General features: G+C 45.8%; 1 protein-coding gene across 3 annotated transcripts; it reads left to right on the top strand.

The window, feature by feature from the left end:
- The first annotated feature begins 118 nt into the window (after positions 1-118).
- taok2b (TAO kinase 2b) lies at positions 119-26015 on the top strand. 3 transcript variants are annotated; one of them, XM_076034341.1, is made up of 20 exons: positions 119-753; positions 3931-4071; positions 4540-4611; positions 4698-4799; positions 5754-5799; positions 5884-5980; positions 6306-6419; positions 8209-8300; positions 8489-8582; positions 9427-9508; positions 10723-10890; positions 12854-13060; positions 13883-14091; positions 14256-14433; positions 15011-15139; positions 15262-15465; positions 16050-16289; positions 21420-21632; positions 23706-23888; positions 24892-26015. In XM_076034341.1, exons 2-20 carry the CDS (start codon positions 3940-3942, stop codon positions 25852-25854), a joined length of 3525 nt encoding a protein of 1174 aa, XP_075890456.1. In that variant the 5' UTR covers positions 119-753; positions 3931-3939; the 3' UTR covers positions 25855-26015. The 3 variants fall into 3 exon arrangements, 2 of the variants coding, with proteins under 2 accessions (XP_075890456.1, XP_075890455.1); XR_012927723.1 differs by lacking the exons at positions 21420-21632; positions 23706-23888; positions 24892-26015 and adding an exon at positions 17941-19966 and having other exon boundaries at positions 129-753; positions 16050-17908; XM_076034340.1 differs by lacking the exons at positions 21420-21632; positions 23706-23888; positions 24892-26015 and having other exon boundaries at positions 130-753; positions 16050-19966.
- The last annotated feature ends 1760 nt before the right edge of the window (positions 26016-27775 follow it).

The raw sequence follows: 27775 nt of genomic DNA, 5'->3' as shown, positions 1-27775 counted from the left end.
GAACACTGACATAACTCTAATATTATACAGCGTTATGATAGTTTCCCCTGTCGATTTTACACGGATGGGACATATAAAAACGATTATTGACAAATCGAATATTCATAGCCACACGGGGGCAGCGTTGCAGTCAGAGAGTCCGAGTTTAAATCGTCGAAGAAGAGCGCTTCCGTTTTCCTTTCGGCTCCCGCCCCGCTCCGCCATCATGAAGTCCTGAACAAAAACGGATGGGAGTCGAGCAAAATGGGGATAACACGAACTGCAGATGAGATCCGCCGACAACACTAATGTAATGACAGCACAACGTGAGACAGGGAGCGGACCCGTGGAAATTTACACATTGATTTCCCATTGACAACGTCGCAGGCAGCCTCTGGCTTTGCGTTTTTCGGTTTTGCGGCGCAGCTAACCGCCGCTGGAGCTAGCCCGTGATTTTCTTGGGAAGAGACAGCTCCGCTGCCGCTAGCTGACTGGCTCGCTCAGTTAGCTGGCAGGCGTCAGTCAGAGAGCTGCTGTCACTGTAATTGACTGCCACTTGACTCATGTCAAGCCGCGCACACCCGCTAGCTTTCCAATCGACTGGGGGCGCGAGGATGGAGAGGCGTTTGAGTAAAAGCATCGACAGACAGAATGTGGTTCGCTCGTGTTGAATAGGCACTGGTGCCGAGGAAAAGGGGGGAGTGAGACCAATATTTTCCAACCAGGCCAGAGAGCTAGCCTCAGTGCTAGCTACAGTGGATCCCAAAAGCCACGGTAAGACACGTTATAAATCATTCAGCACGCTGAAGCAACCCAATGCGCTTTCCGTCTCTGGTTTGCAGTGTAACGGCGCGCCTGCCATCAGTTATTATTACCGACATTCCCGGTGAGGGAGACGTTGACATTGACGCGTTGTCTTGTTGTTGGCCTGCAACCTGGTCACCCAGTCATTTAGGATTGTTGTTGTCCACTGTTGGATGCGTGTCATTCATTTCTTCGGCGAGCGAGAGCAAAGATAGCCTAGCCTAATTGCCCAGCCAAGTGCGAAAGCCACCTAGCTCGCTCAGCTGAGAGGCACAGTCAGTGAACGTGACACTAATGACGACCATTGCGTTGCATGAATATCTCTGTCACACCACACATTAAATACATGTATGTATTTTTTTTTTTTTTTTTTTTCTAAAACGGGTTGCTCAGTGGCTGAAGTATTTGCATGCTGGACGTTAGAGTTTATTTTCTTGTCAAGCCACATAATTGCTGCATCTGTTGTTTCTCGCGTGTCTGAGAATGAAATGGACGGCTTCTTTAAAAATAGATTGTGAGGTTTCCTTCTCGGTGGCACGACTCAGAGAACTTGTCATTTGCAAGGGAACCTTGTTTTTTCCTCTTTTAAAGAACTGTCTCATCTGATGCATAGCCATTTTGTTTTGTAAAATGTGAGTTGCTGTGAAGGTACAGACTACATCATGGAAGTGGTTCACAATCCCACGTTAGACTTTGGCATGAGATTTGTCACAAATGAAAAAGAAAATGCTAGTAAGACAATGCAAGTGGTTCAAGTTGTATATTTTGTTAGTATAGCTAACTGCTTCTCATTTTACTGCTGCAATGGAAAAGTGTGAAGGAAGTCAGATAGTATGTAAGCTGTATTGTTGAACATCATCTTTTTCTTTCCTCTCTGTTCTTAAAATGGGTGACAGGTAGACAACTGACCTCATGTCATGAACAGGAACCTGATCAATATGTTTTTGCTTCTATAACTGTTCCTTCTAGATCTGCTGTTCTGTTCACACAAGACATCAGATTTTTATTTATTTATTTATTATTATTTATTTATTTTTTTTTTGGGGGGGAGGGGGTCCACTGTCATTGTCATGATTTCAGAATTCTGAAAAGTAGAGCGTTTTGAAGAAGTAAAGGATAAACCTTTCTCATCCCTTGGATGTTCATTGACAGGATTGTTACCAAAATGTAACAAAGTGCAGTTTGTAATCCGACTGTTGCAAAATTTGGAACATTTGAAGATTTTTTTTTACATTGCAATGTGTTGCAAAAATGAAATGAAATCCTTGAAGAAACATTTGTATTCTTTTAACCATTTACTGCCCGCAAGTTGTCTGTATTTAGCTTTGAATATACAGTCTTTCAAATATTCAAATTTATTGAGATGCCCATGAATATTAAGGACATGGTTGAGTAGTCATCCGGATGATGAGATCAAGTAATGAACTACAGTTTATGGAATTCAAATGAAAAGGCCTTCATTTTGCCATAACAGCCTACAACACTTAACAGTTTGTGGTTCTACGAACATGCTGCATATTCAAGACGACACCAAGTGACGACACCAAGCGTGTAGATCCCTGCAACAAATGTATTTTGATATTTTCCTCAGTAGGGCCGACCTGAATGCTTTGATGGTTTCCCTTTTTTTAGCTGTGTTCTCGTAATGCTGATGTTGTCTGCTTGGAGAGGCAAGAGAATGATAATGAAGAGCACGAGCTCCAGTCGACCACAGCTGCTCATAAGTGTGTCACAGCCTCCCATTTCTTCACCAATGGCAAAATTTGGAGCCAGTCAGTGGTCGTGTGGTATACAGGGTTTTCAGTGGCTGATGTTGACACGAAGAGAGCAGGTTGGCTGATCACTCTGATGTCACATCAGTATCAAGTTAGGAGGATGAACATGTTTTTTGGGGGGACCATTTTGGATAAAAATCACCAAACATTTCATTCACTGCTTTATTAAACTCACTATGAAACTTTTTTTTTTCTCTAAGCTGGTTTGTTCATTGAACTCATAAAATCTGACAGGTAATTAATGTAATAATTAATATGTAAAATGTAACCACTGGTAGTTATGATATTATTATGACAGCTCAATTGTTCATACTAAATATATATATTCTCAAATTGGCTTGTGTACCTTTTGGTAGCAGGTGAGTTTTATTCTCCCATAAACTCTGTGAGGTGGAACTTGGCCCAAGGATGGATTTTGAAAAACATCACACGCACCGCACCACCTGTAAAGCATGTAAAATGTACATTGAATTTTGCAATGGTAACTACAAAAATAAATGCTTGATATGGTGTCATTAGCTTTTTGCTTTCGGTTTGCTGGTAACTCGACCTCATTTAGTGAGCTGACATTAAAAAGAAGGAACCATTCATGAGTTGAATTCTCACAACATGTTTTCTGAAGATGAAGCTCCATCCCTGCAGCTGATAATGTAACAGTAAACCATTGTAGTGGCACGGCAATGTAGTTTCTCCTTTAGAATATTTCAATGCTTCCCAAAATACTCCTAATGCCCTGAACCTAATGGTCCCATCACTGACCCGGCCTTCCAGCCTCTCACTGGGTGGCGGACATCTAGGCCACTCAGGCTCCCTCTGTTTTACCACATAAGTTGTCATGCAAAGCGGGAACAGATGCTACATTGTATATAACTTGCACTTATTTGCAAAATGTATTTTTGCACATGCTGATAAACTTCAGTGACTGTGTAGCATGTCTGCAGCCCTTGTACATCTAAATCTTAAACACTTGGACCTGGCATTTCCTGTTTTTAATTTCTTGAAGTGTTTTTTTTTTTTACAATATGTTTCCTTCATGAAAATGCACCTGGGTTTCTAATCCATGCAGGGCACAAACTGGCTTTTCATTCAGCGAGTCTTGACAGTCAAAGATCATTCTGTTTGCCACTAACACCGCAACACAAACAACGGGCCGTGTTGCAGACACTAAAATGTTGGAAAATATTTGTATCTAATTTTGTGGCTCATAGAAAACCACTTGCCTGTCAGTCTTTTTTTCCCATCTCAAACATCTTAAAGGCTAAAAGCTCTGTGAAAGGGAATCAACAAAAGTATCCGATCAACCTGTTAACCTATGTTTAAGAAAAACAAACAACAAGAATGTCACCCTGCTTGTGTGATGTGCACTGTCCAGGCGCTGGCCATGCCTTCGAGTGTGCGGGCCGGGAGCCTGAAGGACCCGGAGGTGGCTGAGCTGTTCTTCAGGGAGGACCCTGAGAAGCTCTTCACAGACCTGAGGGAGATCGGTCATGGAAGCTTCGGAGCAGTCTACTTTGTGAGCCATTTCACCGTTTTTAAAATGCATACAGTGCACAATTCACTTTTGCATGTGTATTATTACATTGTGAATTTTAGTTTCCACAAATTCCTGTTCATTATTTCACATATTCTGATGTTTGTGTTTTGTTTTGTTGGATTTTTTTTTTTTTTTATCTGGAAATAATGTGTTGGAAAATGGGAATGTTGGTCTGAATAAGAGCCGGAGCCGGCAGCTTCTCACAAGTCAGGCAAAGATAGACGGGGAGAAATGAAAGAGGGAGAAGTAAACTGATGCTGTATGTCAAGGCCAGGCTTGGTGGATGAAAAGGCTTGTTTATTGACTGGAAATCTGCAACTCTGGCGGGTCACTGTGAGAGTGGAGACCGGCTGAGGCTGAAAAACAAAGTGTCATTCATGTCTGCGGTTATGGATATTTCTGGTGAATATTGGAGATGATTTCTTGCTTCTGTCGTGTCTCAATCAGGCCCATGACATCCGCACCAATGAGGTGGTGGCCATCAAGAAGATGTCCTACAGTGGCAAGCAGTCGAATGAGGTAAAAACCTGGCAACCTTCTCATCCTTCACCCGCACTGTGGATCTCACATCAGTCGCATTTACTCATCTTTTTATTTCTCTTCAGAAATGGCAGGACATCATAAAGGAAGTGAAGTTCCTCCAGAAGCTGCGCCACCCCAACACAGTGGAGTACCGTGGCTGCTACCTGAGAGAGCACACAGCATGGGTGAGTCTCATGCTGTTGCATTCCTTTCAACATCGCTAGTGTCGCCATACATCCTGCTCTGACTTTTTGTATCCTGCTTAAAGGAAGTGACTTTCATTTTCTGTAACGGCCCTGGACTTCAACCTGGTTTTGTAACAGCGAATTGCTGACAAACAGTGAAGATGATGTTTTGTCACACACAAACCGAAATGCACAGCGCGACAGTGTTGGTGCCTGATATACACGTGGCACCGTTACTAGAATTATTCCATGCATTTTTTAATAGAAACAAACGTTTCCGCTGCCTCAACAAAAGGCTGTTTCATGAGCTTCTTTTATTGTCTGGCGCTCCAGTGGCAAGTTTTAACAGTAATAAAACACTGTGTTTTTACATGCTTTTCAGAGTGAGCATTTTTACTGGTCTTGGTGACTAGAGATGAAATACATGTAAACTGATTTGTAATTAGAATGAATTTGGAATTTTAAAGAATGTGCACGTGAAAGCAGCCATGGAAGGTTCCGTGGGTGTTATAAACAGCAACAACCCCTTCCATTTTTCCTCTTACTTACTTTTTCCGTGACCCTCCACAGTATGGAATATCTTTTGTCACTGTATGGAAACAATGACAACGAAGTACATTCTTTTATTGCTGGAAAAACATGCAATAAAAAGGCATTTAAACATAAAGAAGAGAATAAATAAAATAGGAAAAACATAGATACCTGCCTTCAGTTATTTCTTCAGCAAAACATTTTTAATGCACAACAGACAGAAGTCCACAAGTTTTGTTGGCTGCACCTGACTTTCAAATCAGCTTTCAAGCCTTAACGGTGGTCCTGAATTCTCTTTCGCTTTAAGTTCCTTTCATCTTTGTCGAGCACGGGTGAAAATGTCCTCAGTGCTCAAGAGCATGCAGTTTGACTCTCTCCCCCTCTCTCTTTCTCTTTCTCTCTCTCTCTGTACCTCTCCTGCAGCTGGTGATGGAGTACTGTTTGGGCTCAGCTTCTGACCTCTTAGAAGGTTTGTTCTAAATGGACCAAAACATATTGCAGCGTTAATGTCTTCAAACGGAAGATCAGTGAAGAAATCCCTCCTTTCTTTCAGTTCACAAGAAACCCCTCCAGGAAGTGGAAATAGCTGCCATTACCCATGGTGCTTTGCAGGGACTGGTCTATCTTCACTCACACAACATGATTCACAGGTAACCCTTTTCAAGGCAGCTGTATCCACTCTCCTCGCCCACACATCCGATGAGAGACAAAACTAACAGCAGAGAGCACAAACTGTTCTCTGCCTATCGCAGCCTTATGCAATGATGTATGTGCTCGCACGCTGCTGCAGAACATTTCAGTGCCTCATGCTGCTTCTAACGACATTCTTTAATGTACGCTTTATTTGTTCCGTAGGCTGTTTTGTGTTTTTGTTTTTTCAATTATCATTTATTTCTTTCTGGGTTTTTTTATGTTTTGACAAGCAGTAACGTTCTCCTCTCTGTCCACCCCAACCCACCCCTCCTCCCCTACCAGGGACGTGAAGGCTGGAAACATCTTGCTAACAGAGCCGGGGCAGGTCAAGCTGGGAGACTTTGGCTCCGCCTCCATCGTCGCCCCAGCAAACTCCTTTGTGGGAACTCCTTACTGGTAAGAAGTCAAGTCTGCTCAGACTGACAGCCAAAATCCGATTTCTAGCCCATCCAGATTGAAACCGGACGGCTCTTTTGTAGTCTGAACAGTCACAAACCACGTGAAATACGATTTTTTCAAAACGGATTGAAACAACCTTCAGGAGGTCGTTTGAAATGGCATTTGGACAGGTGCGTCTCAGTCTGAACAGCTCCAAACACAGCGATGGGTTTTGACTGTCTGTGACGTCCCTCTGCGCAATGCAAGAGCCAATGCGCCAGACCAGAGAGCGCAGGTGGAGGTGTGGAGCTGTAACGTAATGGAGCAGACAGAAGAAGTAGGAAACAGCTGTGCCTGGACAGAGGAGGAAACTCATTGGCTCATCAGTCTGTGGAGAGAGTCTGTCGCTCCAGTCAAGCCAAGCTCCAGGGCAGGGATCAACAAGTCCATTTAGTTTTTGCTGCCGTCGCAGTTATGTGACGTCACACACTACACGCGCCGCTCCACGTCGTTGCTACAGCAAGGTGTCAGATGAGTCAATAATGTGGCCCAGTCTGAACAGAGCCAGATCCCATTTGGACACTGTGGACAGTCAGCCCTGAAAATGGGATTTGAGAAGGAATCTGATTTGAATCAGATTCACCTGCAGTCTGAACGCAGCCCAGGTAGCTGCCCTGAGGACTCAGTCTAACAAATAGTGACAATGGTGAATTATGGCACAGTAGACAGCAACACACACACACACACACACACACACACACACACACACACACACACACACACACCCACGTGCATGCTCCTGATCGCTCTAGAGGCATTTTCTATTTGATTTTTTTTTTCACCAGCTCAATTTCAAAACAAATGACTGCCTGTGTTTCCAGTGACTCGCCGCACACTCATCTCAGCTCTTGAACGTGTTTAATAGAAAGCAGCAGTGACAAATTGCCACCGGCTCTGACTCTATAAATACAATCGGCGGCTAATTAAATAAAGCTGTTATCAAGGCGATGAACACTGACACCTCACATGCGTGCAGATTCTTGTGACAGTCCCTCGTGTGTGTAGTCGCTGGGATTAGAGTGAGGGAATTTCCACCGTGGACGCCGCGGCTGACAGTTCAAACAGGAATGTATAGTCACTGTGCTTAATCACTTTTGGAGGCTGCACTGCTGGGAGTTCACCTGATTTAAATGCATTGTTTAGCTGCTGCCAACAGGAGTGGAGTTAAAGAAGAGGGAGTTGATTATGTTCAGGGTTAGAGACGCAGTGGTAAGAAGTATTATTCCCCCCCCTGTTGGGAAGACTTCCTGTTTTTCTTGCACACTAACCTTAAAGGTCCCATATCTTGCTTTCTAACAAGTATGTGTGTTTGGTCAATGAGCTCTTCAGAAATTAAGCAGGGGGGGGGGGAATAATATTTTACTTGTTTTCTAAAAATGTGTGCAGACGGACGACTCTCAATATGAGTGTCGTTCTGATGCATTTAAAACAAAGAGCAGAATGAAGCTTGGGCTTAAACCCTGATCAACTGCATATCCTGTTTGGAGGATTATGTTAGATTTTTTTTTTGATGACGAAATAATATTTTCATCGCAAACTGATGATTATTCTACACGTTGATTCCATATTCCATTGTGAATCGCTGCAGCCTCATCCTCCTCACATTGTTTCTGTCCGTCGATGTGGTCGTTTAGAGGTCGGGAGGGGCTGCAAAGCCCGAGGTGGCGCCCCCTGTTGTCGGTCCACCTTTAGAGAAGCCACAGAAACTGGTAGTGGCTGAAATGCTGTGTCGTGTCCCCTGATGCAGGATGGCCCCCGAGGTGATTCTGGCCATGGACGAGGGTCAGTACGACGGGAAGGTGGATGTGTGGTCACTTGGCATAACCTGCATAGAGCTGGGTAAGGACTCGGCCTGGCCTGGCAACGGCCCTCGCACACGTTGAAGTTTTGCACACAAAACTGAGAACGCTCAACTGTTTTCTTTTTTTGTCCTCCTCTCTTCTTCCACGGTCTTTCTGACACTGCCGCGGCTCTTTATCTGCCACTCTGTGTCTGCGTCACGCTGCGTCGTGATTGCAACTCCCCAGCGGAAAGGAAGCCTCCTCTGTTCAACATGAATGCAATGAGTGCCTTATACCACATCGCCCAGAATGAGAGCCCTGTGCTGCAGTCTAATCACTGGTGAGTCCCTCGTAAACATTGTTCATGGGGATGGTTTTTGTTTTTTACTCTTTTTTTTTTTCCTGCTTCTGCTGCTCAAGGGCTTTTTTTACTCGGCCGAACACAGTCTGTGCAACCAGTTTGAACACAGCAACACCAGTGGACTCATTATTTCAAGTGGTCACTGCAGTTTGTAGGAAAAATTGCTAATTCTGCTGATTCATTTTGGATAACTGACATTTTCTGTTAGAAAACAAACTCCTTTTTCCTCATGCAGAAACACAACTGGTGATGTTTGACAAATGAACAGGTGACAATAGACATTCTTGATCTCAGTGGAACCAACCTCGATAAATAAATGAAACAGTAACTCATACAGAGGTTTTTATTCATTGATTTTGGTGCAGTTAACTTTTTGCCGTAGTGACATGAAAGGGAGAAAGGGGCATTTGCACCATGTCCCCTACACTTTGAAGCAAAGTTGTTCTTTTGAAAATGCTTCAAAATAGTTGGCAAAGCAGCAAAATGTTGAAGAAAATTAGAAGATACCGTGCTGAAAAGAGATGTTGCTCTTGAATTTAGAAGAAAACTTGAATTAAAAAAAAAATCCTGGTCATTTTTTTTGGTTTGTTCTTATTTTTCTTTGTTATATAAAATCTTGGTCTTATTTTGGTCTTGAGCACCGAGTGTCTTGGCCTTGTCTCGATCTCGATCCTCTCTAGTCTTGAAAACGTCTCGGTCTCGGTTGGTGCGGCCTTAACACTAAAGGCTATTGGTGTGAAAAAATTAGGTTATTGCCTGATACAGCTGAATTGCACTGTGTGACAGTTTCTGGCTTCATGATAACACCTCTCATTGTCACCAGGTCGGACTATTTCCGCAATTTCGTGGATTCCTGTTTGCAGAAGATCGCCCAGGACAGACCTACCTCTGATGTACTGCTCAAGGTGCGAGGCATCAAAAGGGCCGTTTGATGTTGAACATGAGAGCGGGCAGAGGCGTGCCATTGTCTCTTTGTTGGAGTGCATCTCTCTGATCATGCATGAGGAAAGCTGAAGTGTAAATATAGCGCAGGAGGAAGGAGAAAACCCCCCCCCCTTTTTTTTTTTTCTTTTTTTTTTTCCTTTTCAGCCCCAGTGACATGCAACCAGCCGTAAAATAGCGGTCTCCTTTTTGGTTTCAGCAGCTGCAGACATAACAGGCTGGTCACACATCACTGCTCTTGAAATAATTTGAAGAGCATTTGAACCACAAAGAGCACCATCAAAAGGAAGCGTTGAATAGAGATTTGATGTGAGAGCATCAGTTTGACCAGTAGCAAGTAGGAAGAGTGTCTGGCCTTGTGCAACAAATGTGTTGTGCAGTATTTGTACATTTATCAGTCAGTTAAACAAGTCATCTTTTTTTAAAAACTGTAATAAGGCTGGAATGATGGAACCTTCACCTGTGCTGGTATATTATCTGGACAAAATGCCCTCCAAGGCACCAAAGCCAACAGATCAGAAAAACATTTGTACACGTCATACAGTTGTAGAAAAGGGCGGAGGGTTTTTCAGGCAAATGATTGGTAGATTGGTGAGAAACCAACATAAGATTCAAGACTTTTATTGTCATTCTACAGTTCCCTGTACAAGAAAACTGAGAAGGCAATGGCATGAAGGTGCAGTCAAGAGAATCAGTATTAAATATAAAAAAAAGTAAAGGTATAAAAAGCATCAGGTGTCATAAGAGCAACAGGAGGGGGAGTACACACAAGTGATAATACAACATTGCAAAAATAATACAATAAATAAATAATAGAAGTAAAAGAGCTTTGCACTGTGAATTGGTCATTGTCGTATTAACGTTGTGGTGCTACTTTGCTTGCGCTACACCTGAAGGTAGATGGGAGGAAAACTGAGCTGGAGTTGAACATGTGGGAAGAAGTCTGTGAAAGAGCAGTTTCCTCTCGTCGCTGCACTGCGTAACAACAATCTTGATGAAAATGACACATAGTTTGTGGTCAGTGGCGGTTATGTTCAAACTTGCACGTCTAAAAACAGACTGTGAGTTCACTGGCCAAGCAGAGCCTGTAGCTCTGGCTCCTTTATTTCTGTTTTTAAACTGGAATTGTGCTGCTCACCCACTCTGACCTTTCACCCCAACCTCCCTGTACGCACAGCACCACTTCCTATGCAGAGAGCGGCCAATGACTGTAGTGATGGACCTGATCGCCCGCACCAAGGACGCCGTCCGTGAGCTGGACAACCTTCAGTACCGGAAGATGAAGAAAATCCTCTTCCACGAGGCCCACAACGGTCCTGCACCAGAGGGAGGGGAGGAAGAAGAGGTGAGGAGGAGGAATGAACGAGTGCAATGGGCTCGCCGTCCTCTGAGGCCACTCAGCAGCTGTGGTGCTGGTACTAAATAGCAGCTTCACTGTAAATGAGGAAGAAGGATCAGTCGTTGAAACGGGTTTGCTAGGAGGGCCAGGCAGACTCTGTGTTAGTGTTTTTGAGAAGTCTGAGGTACCATCACTAAATTATGTCAGTCACCCTCTAGAATGGCCTAATGCAGTAAATGTACAATATCCTTGAATGTTCCATGTGTCAGGAAGGGCATCTGACATAAAAACCCACTAAAGCCAAATCAAATTTGCAAGTCAGGTCTATACGATCATTGTTAATGTGTTTGCTTGCATTGCATGCATTACAATCTCCTTTTTTTGTCCTTTTTTGAAAAAAATAATATTCCATTGCTGCAGTACTGATTGTATTGCTTATATTAGATAACCCACTATTATTCCTGCAGACGTGTGCAGCATATTGCAATGCAAAGCAGCTCGTGCAGGTGAATTTCTCCTCAGTTTGGTTGCTCCTCTGCAAAAACAGCATTCAAGTTGTGTACCTTCATGGAAACCCCTTTCCTAGCACTCGCATAATCATGTCTGCAAGCCATTCTTTTTGTGGCTGCTGCTGCTGCTGCTGCTGCTGCCACCACGGACCACACAGTGATTTTGAATGTGGGTGTGTAGCAGCAGACTTGCGGGAGAGAAAAGAAAGGTCCAGAAAGTGTAGATAGATGCAAGTTTTGTTTGTCATAAAAACTTGACTTTTCAAAATGGACTGACCACTGATGTCAACCCGTCCTACGTGGCTCAGTCAGAAAATGCTTTGGGGAAAGACCGAATTCCACTTCCCACCCGGGATATATTATTCTCAATGAAACTGTGTTGCACCTCATGCTTTTGAATATGAGCTACTAAATTCATTTCCCTCAAGCTGCTGTTTGAGGTGTATTAGAGATGAGCTGATTCTTCAAGTTGTATCACACTGGCGTTAAGCAGCAGTCCTGTAATTGACCCATTTATTCATTCTGGTTTTCCACAGAGTTCTGGTCACCGCATCCTAACAGATGTGACCTGAGGATACTGTTTTTGTTTTAATAGCTTTATCATTGCTGATCCTTTAAAATAGGTCAGCACTGACACGACCTGAGCTACCGTTAGTTGAGCTCTCGTGATGCTAAATGCTTCAATGGTCTCTTAAAGCATGAACTACTTTGGCCTGAAAACCTTCTTCTGCTGTTGGAATGTGGAAGATTTGTTCATCCTGTTTTTGCTGGATACGTCCTAATGTAAACATATAGGGATTATAGGTCATGTCACCTTAAACATTTTTCTCTCGCACCAAAGGGAAGAACGGGAGGATGTGACATTGCACTCGGTCTGCTTCACACCAAGCTCACACTTCCTGAGTTTGATATTTCTGACTGGTTTTTGTGCCACACACGTGAAAGGGAAAAATACATCTATAAATGTTGAAAATGAAAACAGCAAATCTTTAAAAGAAAGGTGGATGTTTGATGGTGGCTCACAGGTAACCATTATTTTTGAGCTCTGGTATAAATGGCACCTACCTGACATCTCCATACAGTTCAACAGTGAACATAAGGCAAACATAAGTGCTACTATTTATATTTATTATCACAAGGTTTCTTAATGAGTAAATATTCTAGTCTGACCAGGCTGAGGTTGCTTTCCTGATTACCGAACTCAGGGCCACATCTACACACACTGGAGGTGGACGGGCTGCAGACACAAAAATCCACAGTTGCTCCATTGGAAGCTCTGGCATTATCACCTCCTCCCAGTTGGTTGTAGTGTGTTTGCTGCGGTGCACCTCACTGGGCGACAGGTGTAAATGGAACAGGGAGCAGGTGGAGGCGCCGTCAAACGTTGCGATTCGATGAAACTGCTGCTTTTTGGCTGTTTCTGGTCTCCTCACCTTCCCGTCGTCCCTCTTCCCCTCCAGGACATGGAACAGTACATGCTGCGCACAGGCACAGTCAACAGCATGGAGAGCTCCCACTCGCTGCCCTCCATGTCTATCAGCGCCAGCTCCCAGAGCAGCTCGGTCAACAGCCTGGCGGACGGCTCGGACGACAGCGGAGAGATGGCCATGATGCAGGAGGGAGAGCACACGGTCACCTCCAACAGCTCCGTCCTGCACAAACCCCTGGTCAGTGAGCCCTGCACCTGAACTTCATCCGGCTGTCCTCCGTAGGGTCCAGCGGAAATCATTTTAATAGCAGTTGTAACTACATTATCTTCTGCTCATGATCTTCAGTCAGTCAGTCTGTCAGTCAGTCAATCAGATGGATATTTCATGAATATGTCCTTCACCAGTCCTGTTTAAAGCAGACAGCAAACAACAAAAGGAAAAGGAAGTGGAATCTAGATCATATTAAGTTAAGAACAGTAGAAGCCAGACCGTCCAAGTCTTCAAGCCATGTTCAGGTCTGTGTGGTCCAGTTGTGCACCCCCCCACCACCACCCCCTTTTTTTATTTTAAGCATTATTGCTTGTGAAACTTACTTTAACAAATAAGTCTTAATCATTTTCATTTGCCAGGATGCTCTGCCGTTTGACCACCTAAGTCATGACTTTGGACAGTACAATTTGGAAAGGAAATGTCCTATAGTGCATGTCCAGCTTTAGACTATAAACTCTCATTTCCCCAACAAGTCTTTCACAATTTTTTTTTGCTGTTGCTGTAGTAACTTCCTCCTTGGAAGTTGCACTCCTTTAAGTCACTTTTGCACCATTGTAAATTTGCACCACCTACTGTGTATTAAGGGCAATTGCAGCAATACAGCTGCAGGCTAGCAAATGAGCCAATGCTGCCTTCCAGTACCCACTGGTCAGTCAAACACTAATCTGGGAAACCACAACTCTATTTTCTTTGTTTATTTTTTTTTTTTGAATGGTGTTTTTCTATTTTTATCCCCTTGAGAAACTCTACTGACTCTCCCTCCATTCCGTTTCACTCCCCACACTTTAGAGCCACGACAACATCTACGATGACCCCTATCAACCAGAGGTCGACTCCCAGCAGGAAGTCCCTTCTGCAGGCGGTGGCGGCGGCGGAGGAGGAGGAGGAAGGCGCCGTCGAGGCAAAGACCATTTCGCCACCATCAGGACGGCCTCGCTGGTCACACGTCAGATCCAGGAACACGAGCAGGGCTCGGCCCTGAGGGAGCAGATGTCAGGGTGAGCTGGTCGGCCTTGTGAATGCGTCACGTCGAGGGAAACGTGCCTGTCGTCTCGATGTATTCAGCCAGTCGTAAAACTTGAGCAACATGACCGTCTAAAAACGTCCATAGCAGGAGCACCAAAATCAGAATGGATCTGAGAGCTTCAACTCACCTCTCTAGGTACAAGAGGATGCGGCGGCAGCACCAGAAGCAGCTGATGGGCCTGGAGAACAAGCTGAAGTCGGAGATGGACGAGCACCAGCTGAGACTGGACAAGGAGCTGGAGAACCAGAGGAACAGCTTCTCCATGGAGGGAGAGAAGCTGTCCAAGAAGCACCAGGTCATCATGGAGAAGGAGGTGAGCCCAGGAAAGATTTTCAACCAGGAAAGGGTTCAGTAGGGATGCAAATTATCGATTAATTAATTAATCGTTAGTTGATTGACCTTAGCAGCGATTTTTCCTGAGAACCTAAATTTCACAATAAAAAATGTGTCAGGAACACATTATTTAACCTTTAAATTATGTTGAGGGTCCAGTGTGACCCATTTTTACATTAGAGAACAGTAAAAACACCCCAAACATTTATCCTCCTATCCTTGACTTCTAATGGCTCACATCTCAACTTTTTGTTTTGTTTTGTTTCGCTTAAAAGTAACTTGTTCTAGGTATATAACAACCATCACATTATAATGATATTAACTACCTGTGTAAAAAATGTTCAATTAATTGGGACTAATTTCATTTAATCGATTGAATTCTGAATTGACAATTAATTGATAATCAATCAATTGTTAGCATCCCTACTGTTTAGTATTACTGCGACGGCTCGATCTCAGGCTGCCAGAATTTTAAACTGGCCCCAGTACCCGGAGCTGAGTCGTGCCATTCTCCCTGTAATCACCAGACTGTTTTTTCTTTTTCTCCGTCCCTTCAGACAAAGGCCGTCCTGACGGAGGAGAAGAAGTTTCAGCAGCACATCCTGGCCCAGCAGAAGAAGGAGCTGACCAGTCTGCTGGAGTCTCAGAAACGGCAGTACCGCCAGCGCAAGGAGCAGCTCAAAGAGGTTCAGCCCGGACATCACGCCAGAGACAAACACACGCAGCGCATCTTTTCTCACAGTGCTTCTCCAGGCAGCACCAGCACCAGCGCTGCACCTTCAAGAGTCCCGTTTGTTCCCTTTTGCAGGAACTGAACGAGAACCAGTCGACGCCAAAGCGGGAGAAGCAGGAGTGGCTGGTGCACCAGAAGGAGTGTCTGCAGCAGCTGCAGGCGGAGGAGGAGGCGGGCCTGCTGCGGCGGCAGAGGCAGTATTACGAGCTCCAGTGTCGGCAGTACAAGAGGAAGATGCTGCTGGCGCGCCACAACCTGGAGCAGGACCTGCTGCGAGAGGTGAGCAGGGTTCACACCGTCGAGGAAAAACCTGGGAAAGTCATGGAATTTACACATTTATGGACCCCCTTGAAAGATGATCAATTTCAAGGGGCTAATCCGAATGAAGAATTTCCAAATGTCTTGTAAAATCACTGGAATCAATGGAAAAGTTGTGAAACTGGCCCGTTTCCCTTAAGAGCTGGTGGTATTCGTTTGTTGTCCTACTCCAACACAGGTTACTTGCAGGACAAATGACTTTTACTGTCCTGCGAATACACAGTTTTATTAATGTATTTATGGACAGTATGTTACATAAATACAGTAATAACAGTATTTTACCAATATAAAAAAAACATAAATCAGACCATATTTTACGCACCGGACCTTCCAGTAGGAAAATTCTGCATTTATAGGTTGCGGTAAGGTCATTTGAAAGGTCATGGAAGAGTTTTGAAACTTTGTCAGTGCAAATGAGCAGGAACCCCGGGGTGAGATTCACCAGAGGTGGGAGAAGAGACCTGGCGCAGCTTCCTGAGTGTCTCCTCTCTCTCTCTCTCTCTCTCTCTCTCTCTCTCTCTCTCTCTCTCTCTCTGCTCCTGCAGGACCTGAACAAGAAGCAGACCCTGAAAGACCTGGAGTGCGCCATGCTGCTGCGCCACCACGAGTCCACGCAGGAGCTGGAGTTCCGGCAGCTGGGTCTGGTGCAGCACACGCGGGCCGAGCTCATCCGCACGCAGCACCAGACGGAGCTCACCAACCAGATGGAATACAACAAGCGGCGCGAGCAGGAGCTGCGCCAGAAGCACGCCATGGAGGTCCGCCAGCAGCCCAAGAGCCTCAAAGTGAGTGCGGGCGACCGGGACCAGGGGTCTCCCGAGGAGCATGAGCAGGAGGAGAGCCAGGCCGCAGCAGGGGGGGTGGGTGGGGACGGGGAGGTGGTCGAGGGGGGGGGCGAGGTGAAGCCGGGTGGGATCGTAGTCGACTCCAGAGACACGGAAGCAGAGGGTGGGAGTGTCCCGGCGGCAGGAGGAGGTGGCGAGGGGGCGGAGGTGCAGGACGACCGTGAAGTGAGGGGGGAGGAAGAGGAGGTGGGAGAGGAGGAGGAGGAGGAGGAGGAGGAGAGGCCAGAGTCGAGGGAAGTGGAGGGAGTTCAGTGGGAGTTTGAGGAGGAGTTTGAGGAAGAGGAGGAGGAGGAGGGGCGGGGCGAGGCCGACGGCTGCCCCTCCCCCTTCCCCTCTCCCTACTACTCCCCCTCCACCTCCCCGGCGAAGCGGCGCCACCGCCGGCGGGAGCTGGACGAGCTGTCCGAGTTCTACTTCCTGGACACGTCTGAGGAGCTGGAGGCGGGGCCCGGCATCGGCCCCTCCCCGGCCCCGCCGCCGCCGCCGCCACAGCAGACCGCCCTCCCCTCGCTCTTCTCGCACGCCATCTGCCTGCTGCTCTCGCTGTCGGCCGCCGCGCGGCCCTCGCTGCTCACGCTGCTTCCGCTGGCCGTCTTCCTGCTGTCCCTGCGGCGCTCGCCGCCGCTGCCGTCGCTGCCGTCGCTGCTGCTGTCGGCCGAGCTGGCGCTGCTGGCGCTCTTCTTCGCCTACCTGCTGCTGCGCTCGTGCTGCTCGCTCTCCTTCGCCGCCTTCCTGCAGCTCAGCCTGTGGGCCAGCGGCCTGTTCAGCCTGGGCCTGTCGCTGCGGCTGGGCCTCTACTACGTGCCCACCGTGCTGGTGTCGGCCTCCTTCCTCAGCTCGCCGTCGCTCTTCCTCTCGCTCTACCTGGCCGTGGTGCTGGTGGTGCGGCCAGCGCGCCGCTTCCTGGAGCACGCCCCGCGCCGCCTCAACCGCCTGTGCATGCGCGCGCTCTTCCGGCTGCCGCGGCCGCTCTTCGCCCTGTGCCAGTCGCTCCTGGGCAGCGTGGCCGAGCGCAGCCTGTACGAGATGTTCCCCAAGGCGGGCCGCGACTGCGGCGCGCGCAGTTCCAAGATCCCGGTGCCGCTCCGGAGCCTCCCACCGGAGCAGCGGGCCAGCCGCCGTTGCGGCGCCTCGCCGCTCGCGAAGGCCCTCCTGTGGGCGCGCCACTTCACCCGGCGGCCCCTGGGCCTCCTGGCCGACCTGGCCAACTCGCTGGTGCTGGCGCTGGCGCGCCGCCTCGTCTGCAAGCTGCCGCCCGCCGCCCGGGCCGGCCTGCAGTCCGCCGGCCTCCTGAGGAAGGAGGCGGCCAGCCGGCTGCCCCGCCTGCTGCCCGCCGAGGTCAGGGAGAGGAGGCAGAGGGAGAGGAGGAGGAGGGAGAGGGAGATGGAGAGGAAGAGGAGGGAGGAGAGGGAGAGGGCGTTCTGGGAGGAGGGGAGGTGGGAGTGCGGCCTGAGGAGAACCTCGTCGGGGAGGTTCGTCCGGGGGAAGCTGCGGCCGTGGAGGTAGAACCAGAACCAGAACCAGGCCAGTTCAGTGAAAGGCCTTGTGTGTCTGTGTGTGTGTGTATGCGCGTATGAGTGTGTGACCACAGCCATGATCCATTGACCTTTGTCCATCATTTTGTTTGATTGACGCTCAGGCGTCTCGTTTGTCACATGATTCCCTTTTTTTGTTTGTTTGTTTTTTTGGTTTGGTTGATGTTTGTGTCACATTTCATCATGACCAAAACGTGCACACGTGTCGCTGAAAGTGATATTTTTTAGCCGGTGAAGCACTTCCACGCACGCGCACACACACAGTTTGTGATGTCAGAAAGATGCAGCAGGACTGACGGTTGCTGTTGCCCAAACACAGTGAAGTTTCATTATCGTGCTTTTTGTAAAAGTTCCTGGAAAGTTTCTTTTGATTTTTGTATTATTTTACTCTTCGTTTGCAAGACAAATGTTTTGTTGGTTATTTTTTTCGACCATTACTGTGCAATCTTTATTTTTGTTTTTTATTTTTATCTTAAGGGGGTCTTATTCCGTAGGTGGCGCTAGCGTCATAGTGCCGAGAACAAAAATATTACAGTGTTCAATGGTATTTAATTTGACATCCCTTAGTGGAATACTGTGAATAAAAGGTTCACTTCACTAACAGCTCCCTAAACACTAGCTGTCAATCAGTCAGATGTGCAATAGGCAGCAAAAGCATCTTGGACCACAGTGGAATGTTTCATTTCTTCAAAGCACAGTTGGTGTGTTTTAAATGAAATAATCAATAGTTAGCTTGCTTCCATGATGTGATTTACAAAGAATGAAGTTTTGGGCTCTTCTGCTGAAACTCTATATTTCTATATGTCCTGGGTCTCATTCAGTGCAATGAACTGAGTTTATTATATTCCCAGTTAGTGACATCTTTATTTTAGAAATAATAGATAATAAGATTTTAATTGCAATATATGCACTAATACTAATAGTTGCTATTTAAAAAAAATATTATCCCATTTATAACTTTTATGATCCTATAAACTTTAAATGACTCCAGTCGAGTGCCTAGTCAGAAGGTGTTTTGCACAAGTGTGAGGTGAAGTGACATATCTTAGGTTGATGGTAGAAGCAAGCTTTGGAGTTCAAGTGAAATACAACTATTTAAATGTAACTCCATACATATGAAGCCATAGAGACAATCTTTTGAGATACAATCATAAGAAATACGTCCAAAGATTGATGCAGGCTACTGAATGTAGAAGTTTTCAATTTGATCGTATGAAGAGAAGATATCTGAGCACAGCCGGCGTCTCATGTTTTGCACTGTCCCCACCAAAAAAATAAAGGACAACAAATGGAAAGGGGGATGAACGGCTGGTTTTCAACCAAACCGCTAGTCTGAAAAATGAATGGGAAAATGACATTTGACCATGTGGAATGCAATGTGGCGCATTCTTACTTGAACCGGTTCAAAAGTTGCCCAGTTTACATTGTCCAAACAGCTGATTGACCTTTTGGTCCAGCGCACTTGCAAATTTCAGGACTTGAAAAGCAAAACCCGCTTCTGAAGTATAACGCCTGAAAATAGATGAAGTCAAAGGAGCCAAATATCGTTTTCTGAAGCCTTAGAATTTGCAGTCTGGGGATGATTAGAATGAAAATATGCTCCGCTGAATGGAGCCGTTTATGTGGGGGATTAATACTGAACGGGGGAAACTCAACTGTGTTTGACCCCGAGGGAACAAAAAAGTAGGGCACTTCTTTATTTGCGTCCCACATCCAGGACGCCTCGCTTAAAAACCACATTTCAGTCATTGTTTTGTTTGAATGTACCTTATTGCCATTGATATATGTTCCAGTTCCTCTGTGTATGTTTACATGTTTGTATTCTGTTTCGTTGTGTCACCATCAAAGATTTTATATCACTCTTGAGTTCTTTTTATATCAAATTATTTAATATATGCAGTATTTATTAGGTTAGTACTGCATCATGCCTGGCAGCCATTTTGTTGTCCATTTATTCTCATTTTTAGCTGCATGAGTTTCGGCATATCGCTGCATGCATGCATGGAAATGAAAAAGCAAAAAAAAATTGTCCAAAAACGTTTCTTTATATACAAAAAAATAAATTATTTTGTGTGAAATTCATTGTCTTGTTTGTTTTTATGATTTTTGTCCCCATTATTATGTGTCTTGGTTTGTTTCAATTCTTAATTTATTGGACAATTTTGTAGAGACAAAAATCCTCCCTCCTCATTTTCATCGTCATTCCTCCTCTATCATCACACTTGTCGTCTTGTTTTGCCCCTCCCTCTGTGGAAAAGGCAGCAAGCTCCTGTCTTTTTTCATTATTATTTTTAAGTCATATTTTTGTAGGTTCGTAGTTTAGAACCTTTATTGGCCTCACATCCTCGGTCAAATTAAAATGTTACACACATTACTGACACTTACATAGTACGTTTGAATAATGTTTCTTGGCATTCAGTTCTGTTTCAGTAACTGTCAGCTATATTTACAAAAAACAAAAAGTCATTTCAGTGGGAGGTCTTGGGCACGAAGATGAAATCGAGAAGTTGTTGTTTTCATTTTACGCATTTTCTTCAAATTGTCTGAGTCAATACTCCTCGTCAGGCTTTTAAACATTGCATGCTTCTCTCTTAAAAATGTTTGCAGAGTGCAGCCTTGAAGTCACACACCAACTTGCACTGTGAGGTTATTCACATCTAATGTGGGGATGCATTTCGTAAAGAAACACAGCGCAGTTTAAAATAATGAATGGGTGGTAAACTGCAGCTTTCATGTTGTCACATCCAGATGAAACCCAGTTTGATGCCGTTCATTCATCCAAGTTGTGCAGCTGATCAGCCTTTATTGAAGCAACATGTGACCAAATTATATTTAGGATCTTCTTATTTTCACACAGTGACATTAGGGCCTCATTTCTTTCAAGTGCTGACTGCAAACTCCCGTCTCCCTCAGAGCATCATCAGGCCTGTCGAGCCCAAAAATACTAAATATCACTTCCAAGAAGACAGTATGGACCTAGTGAATCAATCAAATTTTATTTGTATTGCACCTTACAGCAGCCAAACGGTGCACAAGGTGCTTTCCACAGTAAAACATCATAAAAGCAATTCTAATAAAACAGTTCAAACACAAAATTACAGCGAATGCGCAATTATAAAACATAATTAAAACACAAATGTAAAACCAATCTATGTGACCAGAGAGTATTCTATAACATAACCCTTTACTTTGACAGTTTTTTCTTTTCTTTTCACACTTTACCTTCTCAGAAAGCACAATAAAAATGTCCTGCAGATATTAGGAAGTCGATTTATTTTCTGACAGGGTCAATTCAGTCGTAAGGTAAGTAGCTAGTACTAGTAACTGAAGTGGCTGTCGGTCAGTTCAGGACCTATTTAAACTTTCCGTTTTTGTTCACAATTGTGCTTTTCTAACATATCAGCTAGCAATTATTAAGTAACATGTCTCAATAATGACTGCGTTTCTTGGTAAAAGTGCAGCAGAATTTCCCCCTCTCCCAGCTGTTTGATCTCTCTCCTCACACCCCCTTCACCCTCCCCCACCCTTCTCTCAGTCCAAAGAGCTGCAGATAAAGCGGCAGTTCCAGGACACCTGCAAGATCCAGACCCGCCAGTACAAGGCGCTGCGCAACCACCTGCTGGAGAACACGCCCAAGTCGGACCACAAGGCCATGCTGAAGCGGCTGAAGGATGAGCAGACCCGTAAGCTGGCCATCCTGGCCGAGCAGTACGACCACTCCATCAATGACATGCTGTCCACACAGGCTGTGAGTAAGGCAAGGAGACGTCGTCCACTTTACACCCGCACCACACCGCCGACTGACCGACCGGCTGGCGTCCCGTCCCTGCCTTCCTGACTTCCTGCCTTCCCGCCTTCCCGCCAATGAGCCTCCTCCTGGCCCCACACTGTCTTCTCTGGTCCTGAACCCAAAGACCCGGTGGTTGCAGTAGCAGCTGATCCCCTGCGCTCCCCTCCATGTATCCAGTCCTGTGCAAGTCCTCTCTCGGAACACCTGCACCCCCAACCCCACCAGAGTTGCTGAAGCAGATGTCATGGTGGTGCACGACTCAAGCGGTGCATCCTTTTCCAGGGCAAAGAATAGAAGTGCGTTTTTAGAAAATCACAACAGGAAAAGAGGAGAAACTTATTAAAGCTCCCATATTGTGCGTGTTCACATCACCAACTCAACCACAAGTGAGAGCGGAGAAGTACATCCTTCACTGCTTTACCCCTACTATTTTGGCTTGGTCCACCCCTTTTTTTCTGTCCTCTTCCTAACATGTGGAAGGTCGAGCACAGCGTCAGACCTGGCAGGAAACTAAAACTCAGCGTTATGTGGGAGGCTGTAAACAAAGGGCTAAATTTGCTGGTTCTGTAGTTTGTTTGTATTTTTTAATACATATTTTTACATTTTTGTGATATAGCGGAGTCTACAACGACAAGTACAAACCTTAGAATTGGAATATTATGGGGCCTTCGAGGATGAAAAGCACGATATTCCACCCTCTTTTTTGCAACGGCATCTGATTGTTTTAACAATAACAGGAAGAAATGTGGTTTTTCACAGCTGGTCTGTCCTTAATATTTTAATGATGATGCCAAATTACATTAATACTATGCTGTTAGTGGGGGGAATAGTACACAGTCAGCTGCTACATCCATCCACCTCAGTTTAAATTAGCATCTCTTTTGTCCCTGAAACAGGGCCTCTGTGTCGTAGAAACACACACACACAGTAAAAATAAAAACAACAAACCAGCCCTTCAAGCTTTCAAATGAATGAAACATAGAAGGAAAAGGATTTGCGTGTATGACATAACACACTGGGCTACTTAAATTGCCTCACATGGCAGCGAGCCACGGAAGCCCAGTAAATCCCTGCTGCCCTTGTCCATCCGCACATCCTGCCGTGCTGTGTTTAAAAGTCTCTCCTGGACGCCGTCCCACTCGCTGATTAAACGTGAGCTCTCGGCTCAGAAACGTACACCTTTGAAATGAGAAGTTCTTCAGAGGCAAGTTTTAATCTGTTTTCTGGAGCACCACAATGCCCCCCCCCCCCCCACACACACACACACACACACACACACACACACACACACACACACACACACAGGTAAAACCTTTAACACATTCATTCATTCATCCTTCATTCATTTTCCATACCCGCTTAGTCCCGAGCTCAGGGTCACGGGGAACCTTTAACACAATAATCAAAAATAAAATAATCGATTATCAATTTATAACCTGTTCACAAGTCAGACTGAGATGCTTTTGTTCCTCAGTGTAGAATTTTGAAAGTGCTGCTGTCAAAAGTTTACAATAAACATCTTAAAACAGTACGTAAAAAAAAAATATCTTCCATTTAAATGCTCAGTATATATTTGCTTTTATTTATTTATTTATTTTTTGGTTTGCTGTGAATTTCTGGTGCTTTTCTACTCCTAGTAGCTCTCATTCAACCTGTTCAAGTTTAAACAACTATTTCTTTTGACATTTTCTCTACGGATTTGATTTGATCAACTTCATCACATTATTTTTTAGTGCACAATGTGTGTAATTTGGTGATTCTAATGACATTTTAATTTACTTAAGCTATTCTCTGTGTTGCTAATTAAATAATATTACAACTAGTGAAACAGTGATTAAACCAAATTGAGAGGGGAAAAAAGAACAACAAACAACAGCCATCTCTGCTGAGCATCTCCCTGTCTTGCCCTCCGTCTTACTTTCCAAGTTGATCCTCTTCTGCCCTCCTTAACACAAGATTCAAATTCATCGATCTTCAAAGACCTGTCAGAACCTGTTTTCATAGTGTTCTTCTTCCTCTTCTCCCTCTCAGCTGCGACTGGATGAGACTCAGGAAGCGGAGTACAAGGTGCTGCGGATGCAGCTGCAGCAGGAGCTGGAGCTGCTCAACGCCTACCAGAGCAAGATCAAGATCCACACGGACACGCAGCACGAGAGAGAGGTGAAGGACCTGGAGCAGAGAGTGTCCATCCGCCGGGCCCTGCTGGAGCAGAGGGTGGGTGTCCTACACTGCAAACACACTTCAAACACCGGAAGCTCTTCTGGTTGTTTTCAGGAATCCCGGTGGGCATGAGAAGAGTCAAGCCTGTAGCAACTGTCCCAGCCTTTGTTTGCAGGACTTTGCAAGAGTAACCGCAAAGTTTGGTGATTTAATTTAAACCTCTCCGAGCAATTTTGTTTTAACTGTAGCACCTATATTATCTTTTTTTGGGGGGATGCATGTGTCATATTGTTTAAAAGTTGATGACTCCCTACAGGACTGAATTTCTGCCATACAAAACAAAGAAAAAGGCCTCAGTATCACGTAGCTATGTGAAAGTTTCCTGTTTTTACGTGATGATTTTCGCATTTTTACAAGATAATTTCTGGTTATTTTGTGATAATGAAAGACTGAGAATTATGTAATTACACGAAAAGTTTCCAGTTTTTACTAGATCATTTAGATAATTTTAGTTCATGACAACAAATCAGAAACGAAATGAGGCATGAGCAAGGCACTATGACTTGTTTGCACGATTCAATTACACTGTCCTTGGTTAGTTTGGTTTGAGACGTGGTAGGATCCTGAACTTATTGAGCACCATTAATGACATTAATATTAGTATGTGCAATGTGAGGAGGATTTTTAAATGCATGGGCTTGTACCATAGGAAGAATGAATTTGACCCTATTGAAGCAGCTTCGTTCCTCATTGATCAACTGGTCAAATTATTATTTTCACGTTATTTAAGGGATACTGAGCCCTTTTTTTTTAGTATGGCAGCAATACAGTTCCATAGCGAGTCATATAAGTAGAGAGTTTACCAACAAAGGTGCTTTTTTGAACTTATGACAAAACTAATAATATGGGTGCTACAAGTCAAAGAAAAATCTTTTTTCAGTATGGCACCAATACGCTTCCATAGCTCCTCAAAACTGATCTTTTTTTCTTTTTTTTTTTTGCAAATTCTGAGGTGATTCCATATTTAAAAATCTTGCTTGTTGTGTTCTCCTGCCAGATCGAGGAGGAGATGCTCTCCCTGCAGAATGAGCGCTCGGAACGCATCCGCACCCTGCTGGAGCGACAGGCCACCGAGATCGAGTCCTTCGACTCGGAGAGCCTCCGCCTGGGCTTCAGCAACATGGCGCTGTCGGGCATCCCCAGCGAGGCCTACCCCATGCAGGGCTACTCCAACGTGCCGCCCTCCGGCTCCCGTCCGGCCGCCGGCCACTGGAGCCACGGCCTGCACCCGCAGAGCGTGGCCCCGCCTCCGCCTCCGCCGCAGCAGCAGCAGCAGCACCACCACTCCCGCCGCAGCCACAACAGCAGCGGCGACCGCAGGAGCGAGTCCTCCTCTTCCTCCTCCCACGCCCTGGGACTGGCCCTGGGGCTGGGGCGAGACGGCCGCGAGCTCCACCACTCGTCGCGCTCCTCCGCCTCCTCCGCCTCCTCCTCGTCGTCCTCCTCCTCCCACCACCAGCGCCACCACCTGCCGCAGCACTACCACCACCAGAGCACGCCGCAGCTGTACCGCGAGCGCGAGCGGGATCGCGACCGGGAGCGGGAGAAGGACAGGGAGCGGGAGTGGGCCGGAGTGCGTGGCTCCGGCGGCGACCTGGCCCACCCACACCCTCTGCCCTTCTCCCATCACCTGCCCTCACGCTCCTCCTCCCAGTCGCTGGCCATGCTGCCGCCGCCTCCGCCCGCACCGCCCTCCATCTCCGGCCCGTCGTCCTCCTCTTCTTCCTCGTCCTCCTCGCAGGGGGGCATCTACGGCGGCGGCGGCGGTGGCGGCGGCGGCGGAGGGCTGGCTGTGCGCGGAGCGCCCAGCCTGATGGCCCTGAGGAACAGCCCCCAGCCCCTGAGGAGGACGGCGTCCGGCGGAGGTCCCGGAGGAGCCGGGGCCGGCGACGGCGTCCTGAGCCGCAGCACCTCCGTCACGTCGCACATCTCCAACGGCTCCCACCTGTCCTACTCTTAGACGGGCGGCGGCGCACGACGGGGTTGGGGGGAGGCTGCGGGAAGGTAGCTAACACAGGGCGCATCTCAATACTCTCAGCTTGACGCCTCGCTTTTGCGTCCTGATTTCTTCTCTCCAGCTAGAAATAAAAATACATGTGAGTAGACGGCATCCAGGGGGGGTGGGGGCGGGGTGTTACCCTTCCCTCTTAATGCACAAAAAGAAAACGATGAAGAAAGGCTGCAACATCAGAGGTGGGGGAGGAGGAGGGGTGGGACAAACTGATAATATTGAGCTGCTCCCTGCTTCTCTAGACTCAGGGTGGGAAGAGAGTTCTCCTCCCATTCTCACAGGTATCAAACAGAGGTGTCGGGAGGAATGTATCTGACAGTAATACCACTGAATTACGGTGATATTCAGAAAAAAACAAACAAAAAAAAACCTGGCGGTTTGTCATTCATGTTTTTACTTTTGGTACCGCTTGTACAAAAGTGAGACAGGAAGAGTGAATATGTGTGTGTGTGTGTGTGTGTGTGTGTGTGTTTCGAGGGTGGGTTGGTGGGGGGGTTGGCGCTGATATTTGGCCTTCTTTGATTTCTCCCGGGGCTGCTGAGGTGAGGGGACGGGGGCCGCGTGCGTCTTCTTCTATGATGTTCTGTGCTGGAATGGAGAGAGGCCGAGGACGGGGGGAGCTAAACGAAAAGGAGAACAGTTGTTTTGCGTTGTGTATGTGCTTGTATGTATCCTGTGCCGTCCAAATATACTGTAACGAGCAAACAGCTGTAACTCTGCTCTGGGAGGTTCACCCGATGGATTTCTTTCTTCTCCTGCTGGAGGATGGGGGGAACTTTTTATTGATTACAACAGCTGATGTTTGGTTGATTTTTCTTTTTTTAAATTACATGTACAAAAGTTTAAAAAAACAACAAAAAACAAGTTGCTTGGAACATCACCTATGCCTTTAAGGGGTTCTTAAAGGGATGTCGTGCCATCAGAAATTTTATTTGATGACTGCAGGATGATGTGTGATGTGCAAAAGGCAAGAGACTCCGTTCTAAAAAATTAAAAAATTACAAAAAAAAAAAAAAAAGGTCCGCTGGGATCAGGAGACACATCCCTGTGGACATGTATAAATATAAAAGAAAAAATGCATTCATGACTTAATGAGTATCTAAACAACATAGGTGTCTGAGAGGGTCACTCCAATGCATGAGGTAGATGTTTAAAAGAAAATAACAAAGGCATTTGTAAACTTGACCAAACACATTTGAAATGTACCGTACCTGTCCAAGTTTCACCGGCATCCAGGAAGGAAAAAAAGAATCACTCGTCCCACATTTTTGATCTTTACTGTACATATTTATGGGAATATTAAAACGATACAGTCAAGTCATTGGTTTTATAGCGTAACGAAGATACCGATAGTAATTTTGATATATTCAAATGAAGTATTGGAACCAGATTTAGAGCAACTTCAACTGCATTTTCTATAGGTGTCGATATTACCATAACTAATCCTGAAGTAATTGTTGTAATTGTAACCATGTTCACGTTTTTTTCTCTCTGGCGAGAAGAAAAGGGCCCACTTTTAATGTACAAAAAATAGATGAGTACAAAAAGCTGTTCTATTGTCAGGTATGTTGTGCGTTCAAGGTATTAATGATTATTAATAAGGGGTTGTTATTAATAATTGTTAATGATCACACTGTATGTGTGTGTGCGTGCGTGGGTGCGTGTGTGTGTGTGTGTGTTGGGGCGATCAAGTCTGACTATGAAGCCACATTTCTTTTTATTATTATTATTATTCAACATGGACAATTTTAAAAGGCACTTGGAGAGCAACACCCCACCGTTACGTGAACTCTGACCTCCTCCTGGACTCTCAGAAAACTATAATTGTACAATCGGGCACTGGAATGTAAATGCTGGTTCTCTCTTTTTT

The sequence above is a fragment of the Nelusetta ayraudi genome, unplaced genomic scaffold (genome assembly GCF_046127955.1).
Source record: "Nelusetta ayraudi isolate G7.1 ecotype Tasmania unplaced genomic scaffold, CSIRO-AGI_Nayr_v1 ptg000042l, whole genome shotgun sequence".
NCBI lineage: Eukaryota > Metazoa > Chordata > Actinopteri > Tetraodontiformes > Monacanthidae > Nelusetta > Nelusetta ayraudi.
Note: the sequence above shows the minus strand (reverse complement) of the source record. Positions and strands in the feature narration are given on the sequence as shown.